Source organism: Mus caroli, unplaced genomic scaffold (genome assembly GCF_978045245.1).
Source record: "Mus caroli unplaced genomic scaffold, Mus_caroli_1 scaffold_5, whole genome shotgun sequence".
Taxonomy (NCBI): Eukaryota; Metazoa; Chordata; class Mammalia; order Rodentia; family Muridae; genus Mus; species Mus caroli.
The window spans coordinates 61,375,887-61,396,095 of NW_028227260.1; the positions used below are offsets into that span (position 1 = coordinate 61,375,887).

General features: G+C 36.6%; 1 protein-coding gene across 1 annotated transcript in view; it reads right to left on the bottom strand.

The window, feature by feature from the left end:
- Positions 1 to 3,455: 3,455 nt before the first annotated feature.
- Gpr174 (G protein-coupled receptor 174) overlaps positions 3,456 to 20,209 on the bottom strand; it is a 30,897-nt gene continuing 14,143 nt past the window's right edge. The window contains exons 3-4 of the mRNA XM_029473426.2: positions 10,130 to 10,200; positions 3,456 to 6,638 (exon numbers count right to left, since the gene is read on the bottom strand). Of these exons, the coding sequence (XP_029329286.1) occupies positions 5,076 to 6,122 (1,047 nt within the window). The 5' untranslated portion in view covers positions 6,123 to 6,638; positions 10,130 to 10,200 and the 3' untranslated portion in view covers positions 3,456 to 5,075. The remainder of the gene's footprint in view (positions 6,639 to 10,129; positions 10,201 to 20,209) is intronic.

Sequence of the window (20,209 nt, forward strand, 5' to 3'; positions counted from 1 at the left end):
ATTGGGAAAGGATCTTCACCTATCCTAAATCAGATAAGGGACTAATATCCAATATATATAAAGAACTCAAGAAGGTGGACTCCAGAAAGTCAAATAACCCCATTAAAAAATGGGGCTCAGAACTGAACAAAGAATTCTCACCTGAGGAATACGGAATGGCAGAGAAACACCTGAAAAAATGTTCAACATCCTTAATTATCAGGGAAATGCAAATCAAAACAACCCTGAGATTCCACCTCACACCAGTCAGAATGGCTAAGATCAAAAATTCAGGTGACAGCAGATGCTGGCGCGTATGTGGAGAAAGAGGAACACTCCTCCATTGTTGGTGGGATTGCAAGGTTGTACAACCACTCTGGAAATCAGTCTGGCGGTTCCTCAGAAAATTGGACATAGTACTACCGGAGGATCCAGCAATACCTCTCCTGGGCATATATCCAGAAGATGTCCCAACCGGTAAAAAGGACACATGCTCCACTATGTTCATAGCAGCCCTATTTATAATAGCCAGAAGCTGGAAAGAACCCAGATGTCCCTCAACAGAGGAATGGATACAGAAATTATGGTACATTTACACAATGGAGTACTACTCAGCTATTAAAAAGAATGAATTTATGAAATTCCTAGCCAAATGGATGGACCTGGAGGGCATCATCTTGAGTGAAGTAACACAATCACAAAAGAACTCACACAAATATGTATTCACTGATAAGTGGATATTAGCCCAAAACTTAGGATACTCAAGATATAAGATACAATTTGCTAAACGCATGAAACTCAAGAAGAATGAAGACCAAAGTGTGGACACTGTGCACCTTCTTAGAATTGGGAACAAAACACCTAGGGAAGGGGTTACAGAGACAAAATTCGTAGCTGTGATGAAAGGATGGACCATTTAGAGACTGCCGTATCCAGGGATCCATCCCATAATCAGCTTCTAAACGCTGACACCATTGCATACACTAGCAAGATTTTGCTGAAAGGACCCAAATATAGCTGTCTCTTGTGAGACGATGCCGGGGCCTAGCAAACACAGGAGTGGATGTTCACAGTCAGCTATTGGATGTATCACAGGGCTCCCAATGGAGAAGCTAGAGAAAGTACCCAAGGAGCTAAAGGGATCTGCAACCCTATTGTTGGAACAACATGATGTACTAACCAGAACCCCGGAGCTCTTGTCTCTAGCTGCATATGTATCGAAAGATGGCCTAGTCGGCCATCAATGGAAAGAGAGGCCCATTGGACTTGCAAACTTTATATGCCCCAATATAGGGGAATGCCAGGGCCAAAAGAATGGGAATGGGTGGGTAGGGAAGTGGGGGGCGCTATGGGGGACTTTTGGGATAGCATTGGAAATGTAATTGAGGAAAATATGTAATAAAAATATTAAAAAAATAGTTTCAAATACTTCATTACGTCTTTATTCTATCTGAGGTTGATGCTTCTTTAAAAAAAGATATATATATATATATATATATATATATATATATATATATATATATATATACATATATATATATATGTTGTATGAGTTTGTTTTTCAAATTGGGTCCCTACCTAGTCTCAAACTTTAGGCTTCCAACCTCCTGCTTCAGTTTCCTAGTAGCTGTGGATTCAGATGAACATCTCTGTGCCTTGATTACTATGACCTTATAAAATATTTTGAATTCTTCTGCTGTGATACTTCCAGCTTTACTATTTTTGCTCAGGATTGGTTTTGATACTGTACCTAAAATTTTAGCATAATAAAGTTTGGAAAATGTACTTAAAAAAAAAAACTAATCACACATTGACATCCAGAGTCAGAAAACATTTATTTAGTTACATACTCAGATAAACTTTATTATTAAAATTCATATGATAAATAAGAGCTGTAAATAAACTTCAGTAACAACATTTCACAGTATCTTGGAAGTTAACCCAAAAAGTTGCATAAAAATTAAACTGTGCAGAGTTCCACTGATGAATCCCTATAGAGCATGGCAACTCGGTCTGTTATTTGTAGGGTAAATGGCTCCTCTTCATAAACTACTGATTAATAGGATTTGCTGTTTTATTATATGTCATTGATAACATATAACATATAAACCATGCCATTAAAATCATAAAAGCAACAATAAAGACAATTTATTAGCATTAAATGATATATATTCAAATTTTCTTATTAAAATAATTTGCTTAATTTTAAGAATAAAATTTAACAACTTTATAAAAGAAATATGAGATGATTTATCTTTACTTATATACTGCCAGCATTCAAATCGTCTTTGTATTCAATCTTATAGAACTCAAAATGATAAATAGGAGATCTGAGGAAAAGACTTTCCAGGAAGAATGGAACCTCAGTAAAGAGGCACCTGCTTGGTAGTAGCCGAAGCACTATTTTTCTCCAGCATAAGTTTGTTTTTTTGTTTGTTTGTTTGTTTGTTTTTTTCTGAAAACTAGGTCCAGTGTTAGAAGAGAGATAGGGTAGAAGAACAATCTCAAGCAACAATCTGGAAAATGTATACCCATGTTTATAGAGCTGTTTCTTGGAATTTAGCATTCTCACAATGGCAACCAGAGTAGATGGCCATTTGTAATGCATTATTTGAAAGGATTGCTTTAAGACTCAATTTCTTTATAGTGTCTTCCCCTCTACCACATCTCCCTGTGTCTGCAATTGCTCCATTTGAATTTCTGTACTTCGTGTTAATGCCTATTTGTAAGGTATGAACTTCAGATATTTCTTGGTAAATTAATATGAAGTTAACATTATAATTAGCACCGTATTATGAATAAGTTGATCAGAAGGAGAAGGGGATGGAGAAAAATTCAAATGTACTGATGAGGAAGTTGAAGAATCAGAAAAATGGTTCTGATTCCGTATTCAGATGCTGAATATAAATACAGATAGACAGATTTGGGTAGATAAATAGCATAAAATCATTAGACATTTGACTTATCACTAAATGATGGAGAAGGAATATCTAACAAATGAGCTGTAATCTCAACTACTTTACAGTGGTCAATAATGTCCTAGAAGTATTTCTTCTCCCTTAAAAAATGGTATGAGTATAGTTAAATCAATGTTAGAAAAAGTTCCAACAGTGATCTCCCAAAGTGACTTTAAAAATTGTAACACAGACTACAAAAATTAGTAGGCATAGATATTTTAAGTGTGAGTACTATTTCAAGCACCCACAGTTGTTTCATAGTTTCACAAATGATTACTTGTAATCTCATTATGATACAAAATTACAATCAAACAGAAATCACTTTAAAACAAATAGACCACACACATTTATAGTTTCTTTTTTTGAAAACAAAATTTAACACTTATTTAATACATCAAAACATATGTACATCACAAGGAATGATTAGGATATATATATATATATATATATATGTATATATATGTATATATATGTATATATATACATATATATATACATATATATACACTGTTGCTAGCAGCACAAACTCATTTTTCTAATACATTATTATCTTCATAAACTGTTCAAACATAAGCACTACATTTTTGTTACTTACTCAGACAAAAATTTAGAGGTTTCCCACTAGTATTAGAAGCTAAAATTCATGTCCATTTAATGAGTTTTCCTTAAAACATATAGTATCATTAACTATATCCCTAAAACTGTATGTCTTGCTTGATTTCTTTATTTTCTCAATGTAAAGAAGAGTGTTTTATCCCCATTCTCTTATTCTAAGATTTCTGAAAGTAATCGTATTTACAATGTATATCATGCTTCAGAATATTCCAGTGCTTACAGCCACATACCTGAGTTTTTCCTGCTCAATAGTACCAAACAGATAGTAGACATAGCTTTTGTAAGGATGTATATGGCTGCTGGAATGATCCACACTTTTCTCAAAAGGTGAAAGAATTGCTTTCAAAGGTTTCTGAGGGGTAATCTTTGTAGGCTTAATAATCATATAACTTAACTGAAAAAGTGCAGATTTAAAAGTCCACATGACCAGTGTCTTTATGTCATACTCTGGCTTGTGTAGATGCCTTAATAGGCACCACTTACCTTGGAGAATATTTAAAGGACAATAGTGATTTTTAAGACTTATACTTAACTTTGGTTCATATTTTCACTCTGCCCAAGCTTAGTGACTAATTGGTGCACTGTTTCTTCCATAGGCTCAGTAAATGTAGTAATAACCTATCAGATTGCTTCAATGTAATTCTAAATTATGATGAAAAGCTATCCCTCTCCTAGGCATGTTCATACATACCTGAAGGTATTCTTTGGACCTAGTTTCAGAGAGCCAGAATTGTGGTTGTCACCTTTTTCCTTTCTCTAAAGCATAAAGGCCATCTGACTCATGTTGGCTTAACTGTAGAAAACTACCTGCCCTGGGAATATTCAATGTAGCATTTTATACAATTATAGAGGATTACTATGTGTCATGAATGTTTGTTGTTCTTAGTTTAAGTGTACCAAAGCCTGATTTCAGAAATTCATTCAATAAGTAATGTGACAGATGATGTTTCATATTAAAACTAACTGAAGAAATAAAGCATTGGAGTTTCAAATCCTTCAATAGAATCACACTTGGGAAATAACAATTACCCTATTTTTATAATACTATGTATACATAAAGTTTTGCCCACCCCACTTTAAAAACAACTAAATATGTTGTTGGAATGCAAACTGTGATCACTACTACAAATGGACAATTGCACACCTTTTGAACATAGATTCAGCAACTGTGGTAAGAAAACTCAGTGCTTAAAATGGGCTTGAGTTAGTAATTGATTTTGTGACTTAGGTTCACAGATAAAGCTGATGACTCTAGCTGAGAGAATATGTGCGCATTATTATCAAAATTTTACCACTTAAGTCTTAAAGACTTGGTCCAACATTACCTCATGGACATGTCACCAGCAATGATATTGAAATACAATATTCTAAACAGGTATTGTCATAAATATGTGCATTACCCATGTAAGTAATATAGACCACACTGAAATGTTATGAATACTTCCTGTGAATACTGTCTTGATGGGGTACTGCAAATGTGTTCTGGAATTTGCATTCCAGGCCATGTTCAGTTCTGGGTTTTATTTAGCATAGTTCAGCTGCCACGGCAGAAGTGGCATGGTTACTTGCAATTTTGTATGATTTTGTATGGAGTTGGATGTTATCAGGCAAATCTTGTCTTGAAAGACGTCTTCTGAACTCATTAGTGGTAAAATAATATATAATTGGGTCAAGACAGGAGTTCAGACTTGCCAGACACAGGGCCACAGAATGAAATATTAGAATCACTCTTCTGGCAAAGCAACTCTTAATTTCATTGGACTTAACCAGGAAATCTAAAGGAAAACTGAAGTGATAAGGTACAAAGCAAACTAGAAACACCCCTGCACAGGTCAGAATCATCTTCAGGGCTTTCTTTTTCTCTCCAAGATGTTGAGAAATGGGATATTTATTTTGTAATGACAAAGCTGTCTTCCAGGTACAGTATAAAACAATCATAAGAGGAGTAACAAACCCAACCACCTCTCCAATAGTTATCATGGCAACAGATTGGGCCAGATTAACATTCCTGATAGGAAGATCCACAAAGCATTTGGTTCTGTTACCTGGAGTATCATCATTGGTTCTGAGGAGAGGAAAGAGCAGGCAGGCAAGGCAGATGATCAGCCAGCCAATAATGCTGATATACAAGTCATATTTCTGTTTGCAGTCATTGAAACGAAAGGGGTACATGAGAAACCAAAATCTTCGCACACTGATGCAGACTAAGAAGTAGATGCTGGCATACATGTTTACATATTTCAGGTAGAAACAAAACATGCAGAGACCAGGACCAAATGGCCAGTCATGGTTCAAGTAGTAAAAGATCCTCAGTGGCAGAGAGAGAATCTGTAATAAGTCAGCAATGGCTAGGTTTATCATAAATACCACAGCCCTTTTGGTTTCTTTCATATAGCCGTAAAATACCCATAAGGCTAATATGTTCCCTATGAGACCTGGCACAAGAATAACAGTGTATGTCACTGCATAAATGAAGTACCGGAAATCTGTATTGTCTCCATCTGTCTTGTTACATGTAAAATTATCAGTCATGATTATTTCCAAGAGAAATTTTCTTTGCCTACTGGTCATCCAAAATCTAAATCCACAAATAACTTCTGTACTGTCCACAAGTCAGAGAGACAGAGTTATAAAACAAACTTTAGCCACAATTGGTAGCCTCTACACATGATTTGGGAAGTCTAAAAAAACCTGGCTGTATTTATGCCTCAGCTTTGTATACATAACCACAGAAATCCGTTGTGCAAGCACACATGAAAAGTTGTTATAATGGTCTCCTCTTGTTTATTTTGTGGTAAGGTCTTCCAGGCCAGGACATCATGGAAATTGGATATTTCTCACTTGATTCATAACTATGTCATACATCAACTTCTCAAATTCCTATATGATGGTTATCACTTTACAGGTGTTTGGAAGGACGTTTCATGTTCTTTTGGGAAGAGACATCTGGAACCCAGAGAAGAAAGGTCTGCTTCAGGGCAGGCTGGCTCTGCCACTGTTTAAAGATGACTTATTTTGATGGTTCTTTTTTTTTCCAAGACTTTTTCAGATCTTCATTAAAGAAGAGAGACTGAATAAAAGGCAAGCCTGCAAGTAAAAGAAAATAAACTTGTTACATCTAGCATTTTCAAATAAGAAAAACTAGTGTTTAATGGTCACATCATATCCAGAAGACATCACTTCACAAATTCCTCCCCATCATCTAGGTCTTAAATTTTTTACTCTTCTTTTCCTTAATATTTCCTGAGCCTCACTTTTTTGGGGTGATATAGATATCTTGCTTAGGGCTAAGAAGTCATGGTCACTTAGTTTTAGCATTTTTGTCAGTTAGGAGTCTCTGCATTAATTGCTTCCCACTGCAAAAAGAGCCTTTTCTAACCAAGGTTGAGAGCATAACAGAGCTGTGGGTACAAACAAATATTTAGAAAGCATTTTAATATGATCATGTTTTAGCAAAAGAACACAGTAGAATCTCCTCTAGGGCTGATGGCCTTTCTAGCCATAAGCTTTTGGTAAGGTTTACAGTGTCATTCACGAATTTCCTTCTATGGAACAGACCTTAAACCCAATCAGAATGTAGTTGTTTATCTCCCCAATCTTTGTGCCACTATTGCACCATAGTGCATGGCTTCCCTACTCCATCCCCAGGTTAGTATTACAACATGGAGAAGACTATTAATGTCTTTTTCTTCCAGAGGCCTAATAGTATCACCCTCACAATAAAAGCTGGCTAGCCAGGAGGAAGTTTCCAAGTCAGTTTAAAATTAATTCTTATATGTATTACAACCAAAATATGTGGTATCTTCAGCAATAATAGGATATGACCATCTAACTACAGTGGGCAACCACAAACAATAGCAGTAGCCTGACTTGTATTTTTCTTTGAGGGGGTGTTTCTCTGGAGACTCCTTTACCAATAACCCATCTGGAGGCCCTCCTATATGTGAATTAAGATTCTTTTTGTAGTCATGAATTTATATGAAGCTAGGTTCACATGCTCAAGATTAATCCAATCAAAATTCCAGTATGAACAAGGCCTTGTCCCTAGATGAGGAGTTACTGGCAGTTGATAACTGCTAGGGGGAGAGAAAATATTTTTCTTTGTTGGTATGGCTCCTGGTAGGTTTCCCACCCTCCAGTGGAAGCAGATTGCAATGGACTCAGTATATTATTTAAAATCGCAAAACAAAACAGAAGATGACAAATTTGTGAGGGAGCCATATTGGGAAGCCTGGAGAAGGTGGGATGGAGTTGTATATGTGTGTATGATCAAAATCCATTGTGTATAGGAAAAATAAAAAAATAAAGCACATGTATAAAAATATATTAGTATTAATAGAATTTTGATTTGAGTGGGGATTTATATACTACAGGTTCTATAACAGCAGTTCTCAACCCACAGGTTACATCCTCTTTAGAGATCAATGACCCTTTCACAGGGTTTGTCTGAGACCACAAGATAATGCAGATATTTATATTATGATCCATAGCATTAGTAAAATTACAGTTATGTAGTAGCACCAAAAAACATTTGTGGTTGGGGGATCACCACTGCATGAGGAACTATCCTAAAGCGTCACAGCATTAGGAAGGTTGAAAACCAATGTTCTAGAAAGTGCAGAAAAGTAAAACAAGAAGGAACTTGAAAAATAATCCAGCACTTTGTTACAAAAAATGTCTAAGCCAACAAGAAGGAAGACTGTTAGAAATTCAGAAGAATCTCAGCCCCTCCCTCAGGACCTGTATTTTAACAATTAAACTTAGTTAAATCTTTGGAAACTCTGATTTCCACCACTATTTCCCAAACATAAGGGATCTTCAGACCCATGTGAGGAAAACGTTTTCTTTAAAACAACAACAGCAAAAAACATTAATACAGCTTTCCAGGTGTTTCCTCTAGAGATTTTGATTCAACATGTTTTAGGTAAGGCCAGAAAATTCTATTTTCACAAAGCTTTCCATATGACTCGGATACAGTCAGCATTGCTTTTGTCCTTGAAGCATCATTTAGGGGCCAGTGATTTGATTCAAATCCTTCCCAGATGTTGTGAAAATAAGTGGGCAGCCAGCCTCTCTTTAAATAGTTCCATTTACATGGGCCATTTAGTCACCTCTTAATTATCCAAGACAAGAGAGCAGAGCATCAGAACAGAGAATCAAATCCCCCAAAGGCTGACTCAGCTGGGCCCATGACCCTTTTTTTGAGGTAAACAAATTTTAGCTTAGGGACTTGGATCATTGCCTCAAGGCTGCTGAAATCTAGAAGGATTTAACCGACTTTAAAGATACGTGGGAAGAATGAAAATGAAAAGAGAATTATGAAACATCCTGCTTTGGATTATCAACTCCATGTGGTTTGAAGTGTGCATGATTCAGCCCTTGAAGGAATTATTGTTGTTATTTTGCCTGGTAAGTAAATCTCCTGGTAAGTAAAATATCATGTTTTGTCTAAAAATGTGGATCTCACTTTATATAAAAGGCATTCAGCTTGAAGATGTTAAAGATCTGCTATTTCTCAAATAAAAAATATAGAACTTGGTACTATAATCTTTATACATTATTGTTAAAAATTGCATGGATATTTGAAGAAGTATTAACAAAACTGACCAACTCTGAAAATAAATATTATCTTTGAAATATGTTCACATGTGATGATTGTAATTAAGTGATAGAGAAATTTAGATGGCAGAATAGAGGTGTAAGAAGAGGTACAAACATCACAAATCACCAGGGAAATGAAAACTATAAACTAACATGAAATATCACTCAAACCATTACAAAGAGCTTTTAAAACAATTTTAAAGGTAATGAAGATGTAGAGAAAAAGGAGATTTTTTTCTCCCTTATTGGAGGGAATATACATTGACATCATTCTATGAAAAGAGGACTGCAGTTTCTAATACATATATCATATATTTTAATATGTATTCAAATAGACCTATCACGATTCAAAATCCCTCCTCTGTGTTATATATCTAAGAGAAATGAAATTAGTATTTTAACAAAACTGTTTCACTCCCGTGTTTATTTTGCCATCATTCCCTTTAGACAGCGTACAGAATCAAGCTATATACCCATCAACAATGAATATATAAATAATCGACTGTGCATGCACATAGCTGAGTATAACTCAGCCTTTGAAACTAAAGAAACTCTGTCATTTACAACAAAACTTCTTGATCTGGAGGAAAAATGTATTAAGTAAAATATGAAGTCAGACCCAGATGCCACAGAACATGAACTTATGTTCATTAAAAATGACAATAATCATCATATCATATGTGGAGAGTTAGTATGAGAATTTACTCTGCTAGTATAAGTAATAAATTTAGTATCCAATAAGTGCTCAATAAACATGTCTTAGGTTAGGTGATTATTTTCTGCACGAGTACTCTCACTACCTCCCCAGTTTACATTTTGTATTTTCTACCCCAGTTTATATCTATATTAATTTTCTTCTCCATTTTTATTCTGCTCAATTCTACTTAAGGGTTTCATTATTTTTCCTAGGTTAGCTCTTTCAAGATGTATATCCACAAATCAGAAACTATATATATAGCATGGTAATCAATGGTTACCTTAATAATAGTGCCATAGAACAGACAGTGGGAAAAAGGTGTGTGCCCTTTCTCTTCTTGAATATTAAAATCTGGTGGAAAAGAATAAAAGTCACTATACAGTGTATAAGATATGATCATAGATAATTAAATCATGTAAGAGGAGAATAATAAATTAGAGGAGAATCTACAATTACTAACTTATTAAACCAGCATAATCCTGCACAAAAATCTGTAAACATTTGCCATCAAACCCACAAAGAAGTGTAGTCTTCACCCCTCATTAAGGAAACATCCCTGCAACAGACAGAGATCGCTACAGAAACTATACCCTATCAAAATGCAGAGTGTTGAGCCCAGTCCCTATGATCCATCTACAAAACACTTCCACACATAAGGCTCAGGGAACACTGTAAAAGAGGATGATGAAATATTGTAAGAGCCAGAAGATCAGGGAAGTTGCTGTGAGATTGTCTCTGCTAGTAATGCCAGAAGTTATACCCATAGACTCTCATCAACACGAACACCAAAGCATTAGCCAAACAAGCACATCAATGCACATGACGAACTGGATTGAGAAAAGCCTGTGAAGCTTCAACCCTACATAGGGAACTACAGGCAAGTGAGAAAAGTTGGGGGTGGAACAGGTGGTCTTCCCCAGGGAAGAGGTCAGTCCTGAAAATATACTGAATCTACACTCTGACAGGTACCTGAACATAGCCCATCTCTCTCTCTCTCTCTCTCTCTCTCTCTCTCTCTCTCTCTCTCTCTCTATATATATATATATATATATATATATATATATATATATATATATATATATATATATATATATATGTGTATATGTATATATGTATGTGTGTATATATATGTATATATATATGTATATGTTTATATATGTATGTGTGTGTGTGTGTGTGTGTGTGTGTATGTATACTGCTCATTCCCTCCCTTACAGAAACTCTCCCCCATCTCCACTCCCTTTACCTACTCTGAGAGGGTGCTCCTCCCTGGCATTCCCCCACTCTAGCATATCAAGTCTCTGCCAGAGTAGGGGCATCCTCTCCCACTGAGGCCAAACAAAGAAGCCTTTTAGTGAACAGCTACCATAGTCAGGCTACAGCATTAGGGAGATCATCTGCTCCAGTTGTTGGGAGGCCCACATGGAGACTGAGCTTCATGGCTGCTAAGTATGTGCCAGGGACCTCGTTCCAGCCTGTGTGTGTTCTTCAGTTGCGGGGTGGGGGGTGGGGGGTGGGGGGGGTGGGCGGTCAGTCTCTTAGAGCTCCTAGGTGTCCAGGTTAGTTGGCTCTGTTGGTCTTCCTGTGGGGTTCCTATCCCCTTCAGAGACTCCAATCCTTCCCCCCAACTCTTCCATTAGTGTCCTGACCTCTGTCCAGTGTTTGCCTGTGGTTATCTGCATCTGTTTCAGTCACCTCCTGAGTAGAGCCTCTCAGAGGACAATTATGCTATGAGAGATTTATTTGAAGTACTATGTCAGACTTTTCAAAAAGGGGAGTTGAGAGAAAAAAGGATGCAAAGACCCCAAATTACTGTGGTAAGTTTCTAGTGTACGTAGGTCAGAAAATATTTCCTAAAGTCACTGAAGGGAATTACTATATTTTTTGTTTATATATCACGAAGATCTGCTGAATTTTGCTGATGTTTCATGAGAATGCTTATTTTAGCTATATTATGTATTTGTTTACTTATTTAGATGAATTTTGCTTCAAATGAATATCAGAGAAAGCTTCATTATCATTTTGGTAGACTTAAGATGCTATTATCTGAGAATTTATTAGGTCATACTGTAAAACTATTCTCCCTGTGAAAATGTGTGTCTTTATTTTAAGAATACAAATTATAAAATACAAGTTAATTAAACATTTAGTTGTACTCTTTGAGATGTACTATCAATAGAGATGCTATTTGGAATGTGGAGTTTTGCAAAATAACAACTAAAAACAAGCTAACTAACCAAACAACAGTAAACAAACAAACAAAAAAAAAACCCACCTAATCCCAAGTTATAGGCAATTGTGTGCTCAAAAGCCAATTTATTTTAGAGTTCTGGGTAGATGCATACTAATAGGCTATGATAAAATAGACCACACACACATACACACACACACACACACAAGTACCTGCAAACTATGTGAGGCTGAACAGCTGTGTGCATCTGTATGGGAAACACTTTTTTAAATCTTTTTTTTTTTTTTAGATATTTTCTTTATTTACATTTCAAATGTTAACCCCTTTCCTGGTTTCCCCCTCAGAAAGCCCCCTATCCTCTCCCCTCTCCCCCTGCTCACCAACCCACCCACTCCTGCTTCCTGACCCTGGCATTCCCCTGTACTGGGGCATAGAACCTTCACAGGACCAAGGGCCTCTCCTCCCATTGATGACCGACTAGACCATCCTCTGCTACATATGCAGCTGGAGTGATGGGGCCCTACATGTGTACTCTTGGTTGGTGGTTTAGTCCCAGGGAGTTCTGGGGGTACTGGTTAGTTCATACTGTTGTTCCTGTATAGGGCTGTAAACCCCTAAAGCTCCTTGGGTACTTTCTTTAGCTCCTTCATTTGGGACCCTGTGCTCCATCCAATGGATAGCTGTCAGCATCCACTTTCAATATTATGGTATCTGAGTGATCACAAACACTAGGGTGAAGAGAGCTGAACAATTTGTTACTGATCAGTAGGTGCCAAAAATCTCCAGGTTTTGATTTCTGAATTTTTTGAAGTCAAATATCTCACAAATTCCCTGGAAGATCTGTCTAGTAACTGCTACATGGTGGTAAGCAAATACTTTGGGGAAAGTATTTTGTGGTTATTTCTCTTAGGGAATTCACTAAATTTTGTTAGGCCTACTAGATAGATGTTCCACCAGGCTTATTTTACTACAAAGAAATGTGCTCTACCAGGGTGCCATTTCTAGAAGCTTCAACAACTTCCATGAGACTCCTACAGTTGTGCTTAATGAAAAAGGAAGGATGCACACAGGCAGACAGAATTATTGTGAACATTACCATCCTTCACTTAGATGAGTGTGGATGAGTCCAAATGTCTCTGCTGAGATTTGAGGGCTATTTCCTCTCCAACAGAAAATGTATCCTGTTCCTTGGCTATAGAAGTGCTCTCAATTACTTGGAGACAGCATGAAAAGGGTCACTCAGCCTCACATCGCCAGTGAATAAAGCCAAGTCACATTGCTATTGTCTTAGACATACTAGTTTGCAATTACTTTATATTTTGGAGAGTAGTACATATCAGTTTTACTGAGGATGAACAATCCTGAAGACTTTTCAAGCCTGTAGTGAGAACTAAAAATACATAAGCCAATGCCAGGATGCGTCTTGTATTCATAAAAACCAGTTGGTTTTTAAGAGTTTACCATTGTTTTGCTAATCTGTCTTTATTATTTCCCATCTTACTAGTCAGGTCTCTAAAACTCTGATTCCTGGGATAACTACAGTGTGTGTTTGAAGTATATATTCCAGATGAATTGAACAATAATTGCCTGGAAGTCAAAAAAAGAAGGGATGTACATTGTAACAAGCTAAATGTACACACAAATTTGAGAATGTGCTTTGAGTGTAAAAAGCAATAACATAAAGCCCAGAGTCAAGTTGTTTAGAAAATTGTCCCTTCTCTTTTTTTCACATTCCTGACTATCATTTGGTTTAAATTGCTCTATCTCTAGTCCATCTACATGTATTGATATTTGGTCTATCCTTCAAGGCCCAGCTATATATATCTGAATCTCAGATTCAAGCAAGTTTATTGAGCATCAAAAGCAAATGATAATCTAATGGTAAGAACCATGTATGTCACTCATACACTATAATCTTTTATACACAATTAGATAAACTTCCATTAGTTGACTGTTGTTTAACTTAGAGTTCATTCATAATGGAACTCAAGCACTTTCATATGCACGTAAGATTAAAACATTAGTTAAAGTGTTACCTGGCTTTTAAACAGAACTCTGAAATACCAAAGAAACTATTTAAAACTAGTTTGCCCAAACACAGTTATAAAATTCCTTATGGCTGTACCACTCTGTGTTTGTGTATTTCAACTCTTTTCTTTTAGAGGACAAGCCACTATTCTACAAAGTTCCACTTTACACATTAAAGTTTGCATATTTTTACTTGGTAGCAGCGATGAGGTGATCACAAGTTGCATTGCAGTGGGAAAACTGTATGCATTTCCTGTTCTCAGTGCTGACACGGCTGTGGGGATTTTCCTCCAATTTTCTGAATGTTCACCTTGTGTCTCAGACCAGACATGAGCATTTGGACAAGAAGAGGGGATTTTTTTTAACAGGAAAGTTATGAGCTTCCAAGCTTACATAAAATAAACTAACGTCCAAGATAATCACATCCTTCTGGCCCTTTTCACTTTTTTGCCATCCTTCTCAAAATTTTCTCTTTGAGTGTGTGCCCTATCCACTGCTCCACAGGATTAATAGCCTGTGAAAGTAAAGGAGTAAACCAACCTTATGGGGTCTGGTAGAAAGAGCAAGGGTGGAGTGGAAAATAAAACCAGTCCCCAGGGCCTCACCGGAGGATTGGCCATGATTTGTGTGTAGGTGGCTACCTACATGGTGTGATTTTTAAGGGACTAAAAGCCTTCCTTTTGTAAAAGAAAAAGAAAAAAATATTTCCTATGTGTTTACTAGGGCTCAATCTTCCTTCTTTGTAAGGATGTCTGCTCCTTGGAAAACATTGAAGCTGGAAATGTCAGACTCCCACCTTTAGGAACTGGAGTGAAGAATTAAACCTGACAACTTTCTCAAAGGAATGTCAATAGCTTCACATACTCAAAATTTCTGGAGTCTATGTAATAGTTCCCAAAGCTTTTGCAACCTTTTCTTCTCAGCTCATTTACTACATCAGCACAGCCTAGTCATTTTGCTCACTGTGTTTTCTCTTCTGTTGATATTTGTGGTTCATTCATATCTGGGTTCCTTTCTTCCATATTATCCAAACCCTATAGCATTTTGTTTTTAACAGCAAAGAATAATAGAGAAGTCTCTAATCCAGTTGTTCTTACCCTGTGGGTTGCAATGCCTCTTGGGGTGGGGGTGGGGAGGTCCAATGACACTTTCACAGGGGTTCGATATCAGATACTCACATTTTTATTAATAACAGTAGCAAAATTATATTCATGATTTTGTGGTTGGAGGTCACCACAACATGAAGAACCGTATTAAAGGGTTATAGCATTAGGCAGATTGATAACCACTGCTTTCAACAGACACTGAGGTCTCCAGCCATTTCAGAATGTTCATGGAAAATGACTTAAGGTTTAAGATTTAAAATATTAAATGTCACTGACAACAACAAAATATTTATTGTTCAGTAATAACACTTAAAATTTCCATGGAAAAATGATATCCCAAGATCATGGCAATTAATCTAATATATGAAGATCTCATCATTTTTTATTTTCAATAGCAGATAATAATTTTATATAACACTGAATGCTGCTCTTTTAAATGAGTTTCAGTTTCCCCGAGTGACACAGCTTTGCCTTCTGCTGGACTGGAAGTAATTTTCTGGATCTCATTGGTAAGCATCCTCTAATATTCCAAGAGAAAAGGATTCTAGTTGGTTACTTCTTAATCTTCTATCAAGTTTTCCATGATTTCAGATTCTAGTTGAACATACTTCAGAAGATATGCCTGCAGTGAATAGCCCCCATAGGCTCGTATGCTTAAATACTTGGTCTCCAGCCTCCTGTTTCCTGTTTTAAAATGTGAGCTCTCAGCTGTTTCTACTGCCATGCCTTTTACTCTGCCATCACATGCTCTAACTCTCTGGAATTATAAGCCCTAGTAAATGATTTATTTTATAAGTTGTCTTGGTTATGGTTGTTTATCACAATAGAAAAGTAACTAAAGTAAAACCCTTGGTCTCCTTGAGAAGTGATAAAAATGCCAGAAAACAGTATTGTGATCCTACACTCCTCTGGCAGCATTAGCCCCCTGAGTAGTAGTAAAAGAAAATGAAGTTTGTTGTTTGTTTGTTTGTTTAGCAGTCCTTGGTTCTCACAGTCAGTATTCTGCCACTAGTAGCACTACAGGTAAATGTGGGAAGTTGTGTATGGCTTACTTGTCTATGGTTCTAGCACCCAGGAGCAGAAAAACAATGATTGTGAGTGTAAGAACAATCTCAAGTACATAGACACTGTCCCAAAAAGCAATGAAAATGAATAGAATCCTTGATTAGCCTGCCACCAGTAATAATTCTGTGTGGAATACCCTCCTCTTGGCTTAGTTAACATAAGTAGTAAATCACTCTGGTGTACTCCCTGACAACCCTTCTCTTTTTATAATCTGTTAAAATGATCGAAACAAAAATCATGACCCACTGCTCTGAATTGATCTCCAAAGAAAGATACAGAAAATGAAGAAAGGCCAAGTTTTTTCAAGTACCCAGGTAATGGCATACTCACTTAGTTGCCATTCCACCCCTGGTCTCTAATACAATAAGAGATAAAATATCAGCTACCAAATAACACTGTAGAACTTCACCAAAATTTTTGATAATTTTTTTATGAAGGCATCCACAAATGACTCATTAGTGATTAACTATGTCAGATGAGTCCTTTACAAATGACTCTCTCTTTTCTTCTCACAATTGATCTTTTGGTTACTAGCTTCAAAGACATGGAAATGTTTCTCTCATTTAGGGCAGGGATGAAGTTTCTTAAGGATAACACGTCATCACAATTTCTGCTTGAGTACAAGCCAGGTGTTAGAATTTGATGCAAAACAATATTTTGATTGGAATTTTGAGTACTTATGCATTGAATAAAGTTTTCTTACTAAATACTTTTTTCAATAAGTGGCATTGACTCTGACATTTGCACAGTTTAGGTAACACATTATTGCAATATCTAAAACAAGTTGGCACTGGTAATTAATGAGAGGATTGTCAGAGAAGTATGGTTTGCTACTATTGTTTGGCTTTAAAACAAAATGCATTACAACTTATTTTAATGAAGTCTTGTTGAACTAAAAGTATCTATGAAATCTAGAAAATGTCCTCTTCCCAATCTTTTGCAGATGGATTTATAGAAAGAACTTCGATTCCAAGTTTAAATTGGCTAAAATAACTAAGGGCCTCTCCTACCTAAGATGAACAGCAAGACAATAAAGAACCCTCATTGACAAATGGACCTTTTTATACTTTTGAAGCATAACATATCCAGTAATACCCAGCAGGATTTCAGAAGTGAACCAATATTCATATTTTATCCATGTTGACAGCATTTTGACATGTGTGTTAGCTCTACTTCCCTTTTGTTTTGTTAAATAACATTACTTTATTATTTTAGACTGGCATGTGTCTATAGTTTTTTTCAATCAGATTCAAGTTAAAGTATCTCCTGAAGCTACACTACAAAGACGTGAAAATGTAACACTAAAAACACTATTTTTTTTTTAGCCTGATCTCTTATTGGTATACTAGGCTTCCACTATTCAAGATTATCCTAGCACAAAGTATGCTAGGACACATATTTTTATTTGTTCAAATGGTTACTTACTTATTTTAGTTATTCTATAGGCTAAATACTTAACTCTACACCATTGTCCCTCAGAATTCCCAGACACCACAGTAAGCCTGTGAATTTTAATCTGGGTTAGGGTGAAGGCATCACATCAGACATGGAAATATCAAGCTGTTATTAACCTGGAAACTTCAACTCTACTGGCTAGCTTTCATGGTACTATACAAGATATCAGACAAAGATATAATAATCAGTCTTAGCCAGTTGTGACTCCTGTAAACTACAATAATGATTGGTTTGGGAGGACATGCCCACTGATGTAATAAAGGTACCAACATCATGGGAGAAAACACCAACTTTCTGATTGGACTTGAGTCCTTCCCTGTGAGATAAAGCACATATATCAGGTTAAGATCCTATAGCTATATAAATCAAAGACCCTAGGGAAAGCCTACCAGATTTAAGATGCTAAATGGTTAAGTTAGTAACTTATATGTACTCACTGATAAGTGGCTATTAGCCCAGAAACTTAGAATACCCAAGATACAATGTGCAAAACACATGAAACTCAAGAAGAACGAAGACCCAAGTGTGGATACTTCATTCCTCCTTAGAATTGGGAACAAAACACTCATGGAAGGAGTTACAGAGACAAAGTTTGGAGCTGAGACAAAAGAATGAACCATCCAGAGACTGCCCCACCCGGGGATCCACCCCATAATCAGCGACCTAATGCAGACACTATTGCATACGCCAGAAAGAATTTGCTCAAAGGACCCTGATATAGCTGTCTTTTGTGAGGCTATGCCAGTGCCTGACAAACACAGAAGTGAGTGCTCACAGTCAGTTATTGGATGGAACACAGAGCCCCCAGTGGAGGAGCTAGAGAAAGTACCCAAGGAGCTGAAGGGGTCTGCAACCCTATGGGTGGAACAACAATATGAACTAACCAGTACCTCCAGAGCTCATCCCTAGCTGCATATGTAGCAGAAGATGGCCTAATTGGTCATCATTGGGAAGAGAGGCCCCTTCGTCTTGCAAACTTTATATGCCCCAGTACATGGGAACACCAAGGCCAAGAAGTGGGAGTGGGTGGGTACTGGAGCCGGTGGGGGGAGGGTATAGGAGACTTTCGGGATAGCATTTGAAATGTAAGTGAAGAAAATACCCAATAAAAAATTGGAAAAAGAAAAAAAATGTTAACCTAATACCTAATGACCCATAAATTAATACATTTCCCAACCATCATCAGAGAAGCTTTTATTTGAAGATGATGACTATCGCAGATAACTCAAACTGGCCAACAACCATAGAATAACAGATTGCAGAATTTTTGGTCTCATGGGGAAATATATATCACAAAGCTCCATCCAGAGGCTCAGCAATCATTGTGGAAGAGTCAGAGGAAAGAGGATAAAAGCCTGGAGTGGTTAATTACAACAAACATTATCTTCTAAACACAGCAGGGCAGCTACTTACATGCACTTTATAGTACTTTTACCACTAAACCTATGTTAGCCTTAGGTAAAATCCTGGCATCAAGTGGGGTGTAGGGAACACAATCCCACTAAAAGACATAGAATTACAGGCAATTGTTAGCTTCTGGAAAAGAAGTTTTTTTCTAAGAGTATAGGCACTGATAAGTTGACCACTCTTCAGTGAAACACCACATAATCAAGCATATTTGGGCACCACAAATTTTTCTTGAAGGGTGTTTATTTTTGACATAAAGATAGGTAGGTAAGGAAGGGGAGTAAATTAGGGAAAAGTTGAATTTGTGTGAATATGATAAAAACACTGTATTATATTTTCAAAGAACTATTTGAATTTCTCACTATTTAAGAGAATTTTATATTTCCTCAAAAATACAAAGATTATCCAGCACTTCCATCTATTAGTACTTTCAATACATATATAATACTTCTTTTGAGCTAATAGATGGTTCCTTTTGATTATAGAGGCATGTCTTTTGCTGCATAGGCTATTTTATCACGTGACATATTTTGGTAATATAGGAGTGTTACTATTGTAGATAGGTGCCTAAATTTATTTCTCCTGTCTTTTGTTATACTCATTCTTACTATATTAGAAAATCCCTCAAAGGATGAGCCTAGACTTGCAGAGACTTGAAGTGCCAGGTGGGCAGGGAGATACTCAGCAGGCCCCACCCACGTAGAGAAGAATGGGAGAGAGGATGTGGGAAGGATTGTGGGAGGGGTGGCCAGGAGGGGGGCAGTGATCAGGATGTAAAGTGAATAAATAAAGTAAGAACGAAAGAAAGAAAGAAAAGGAAAAGAAGGATATAAAGGAAATCTCTGAGGAAAAAGATCTTTCTTCTTTTAGGATAATATGCAACTAGAAAGAATGGGTCCAGCAACCTGAACATGGCTTCTGATGCCCAAAATTGAATACATATTGAAATAAATTGCATTAAATAACAACTTTCACATGCAGAAGACATGCATACTATAGTAGTAATATTAGTTATTAAACACCTAACCTCGTGGTTAAGAATATAATTTGTTTCACCATGGCATATCAGTGGCACAGTATGCCCATGTTTAATTTCCCTATGCAGTTA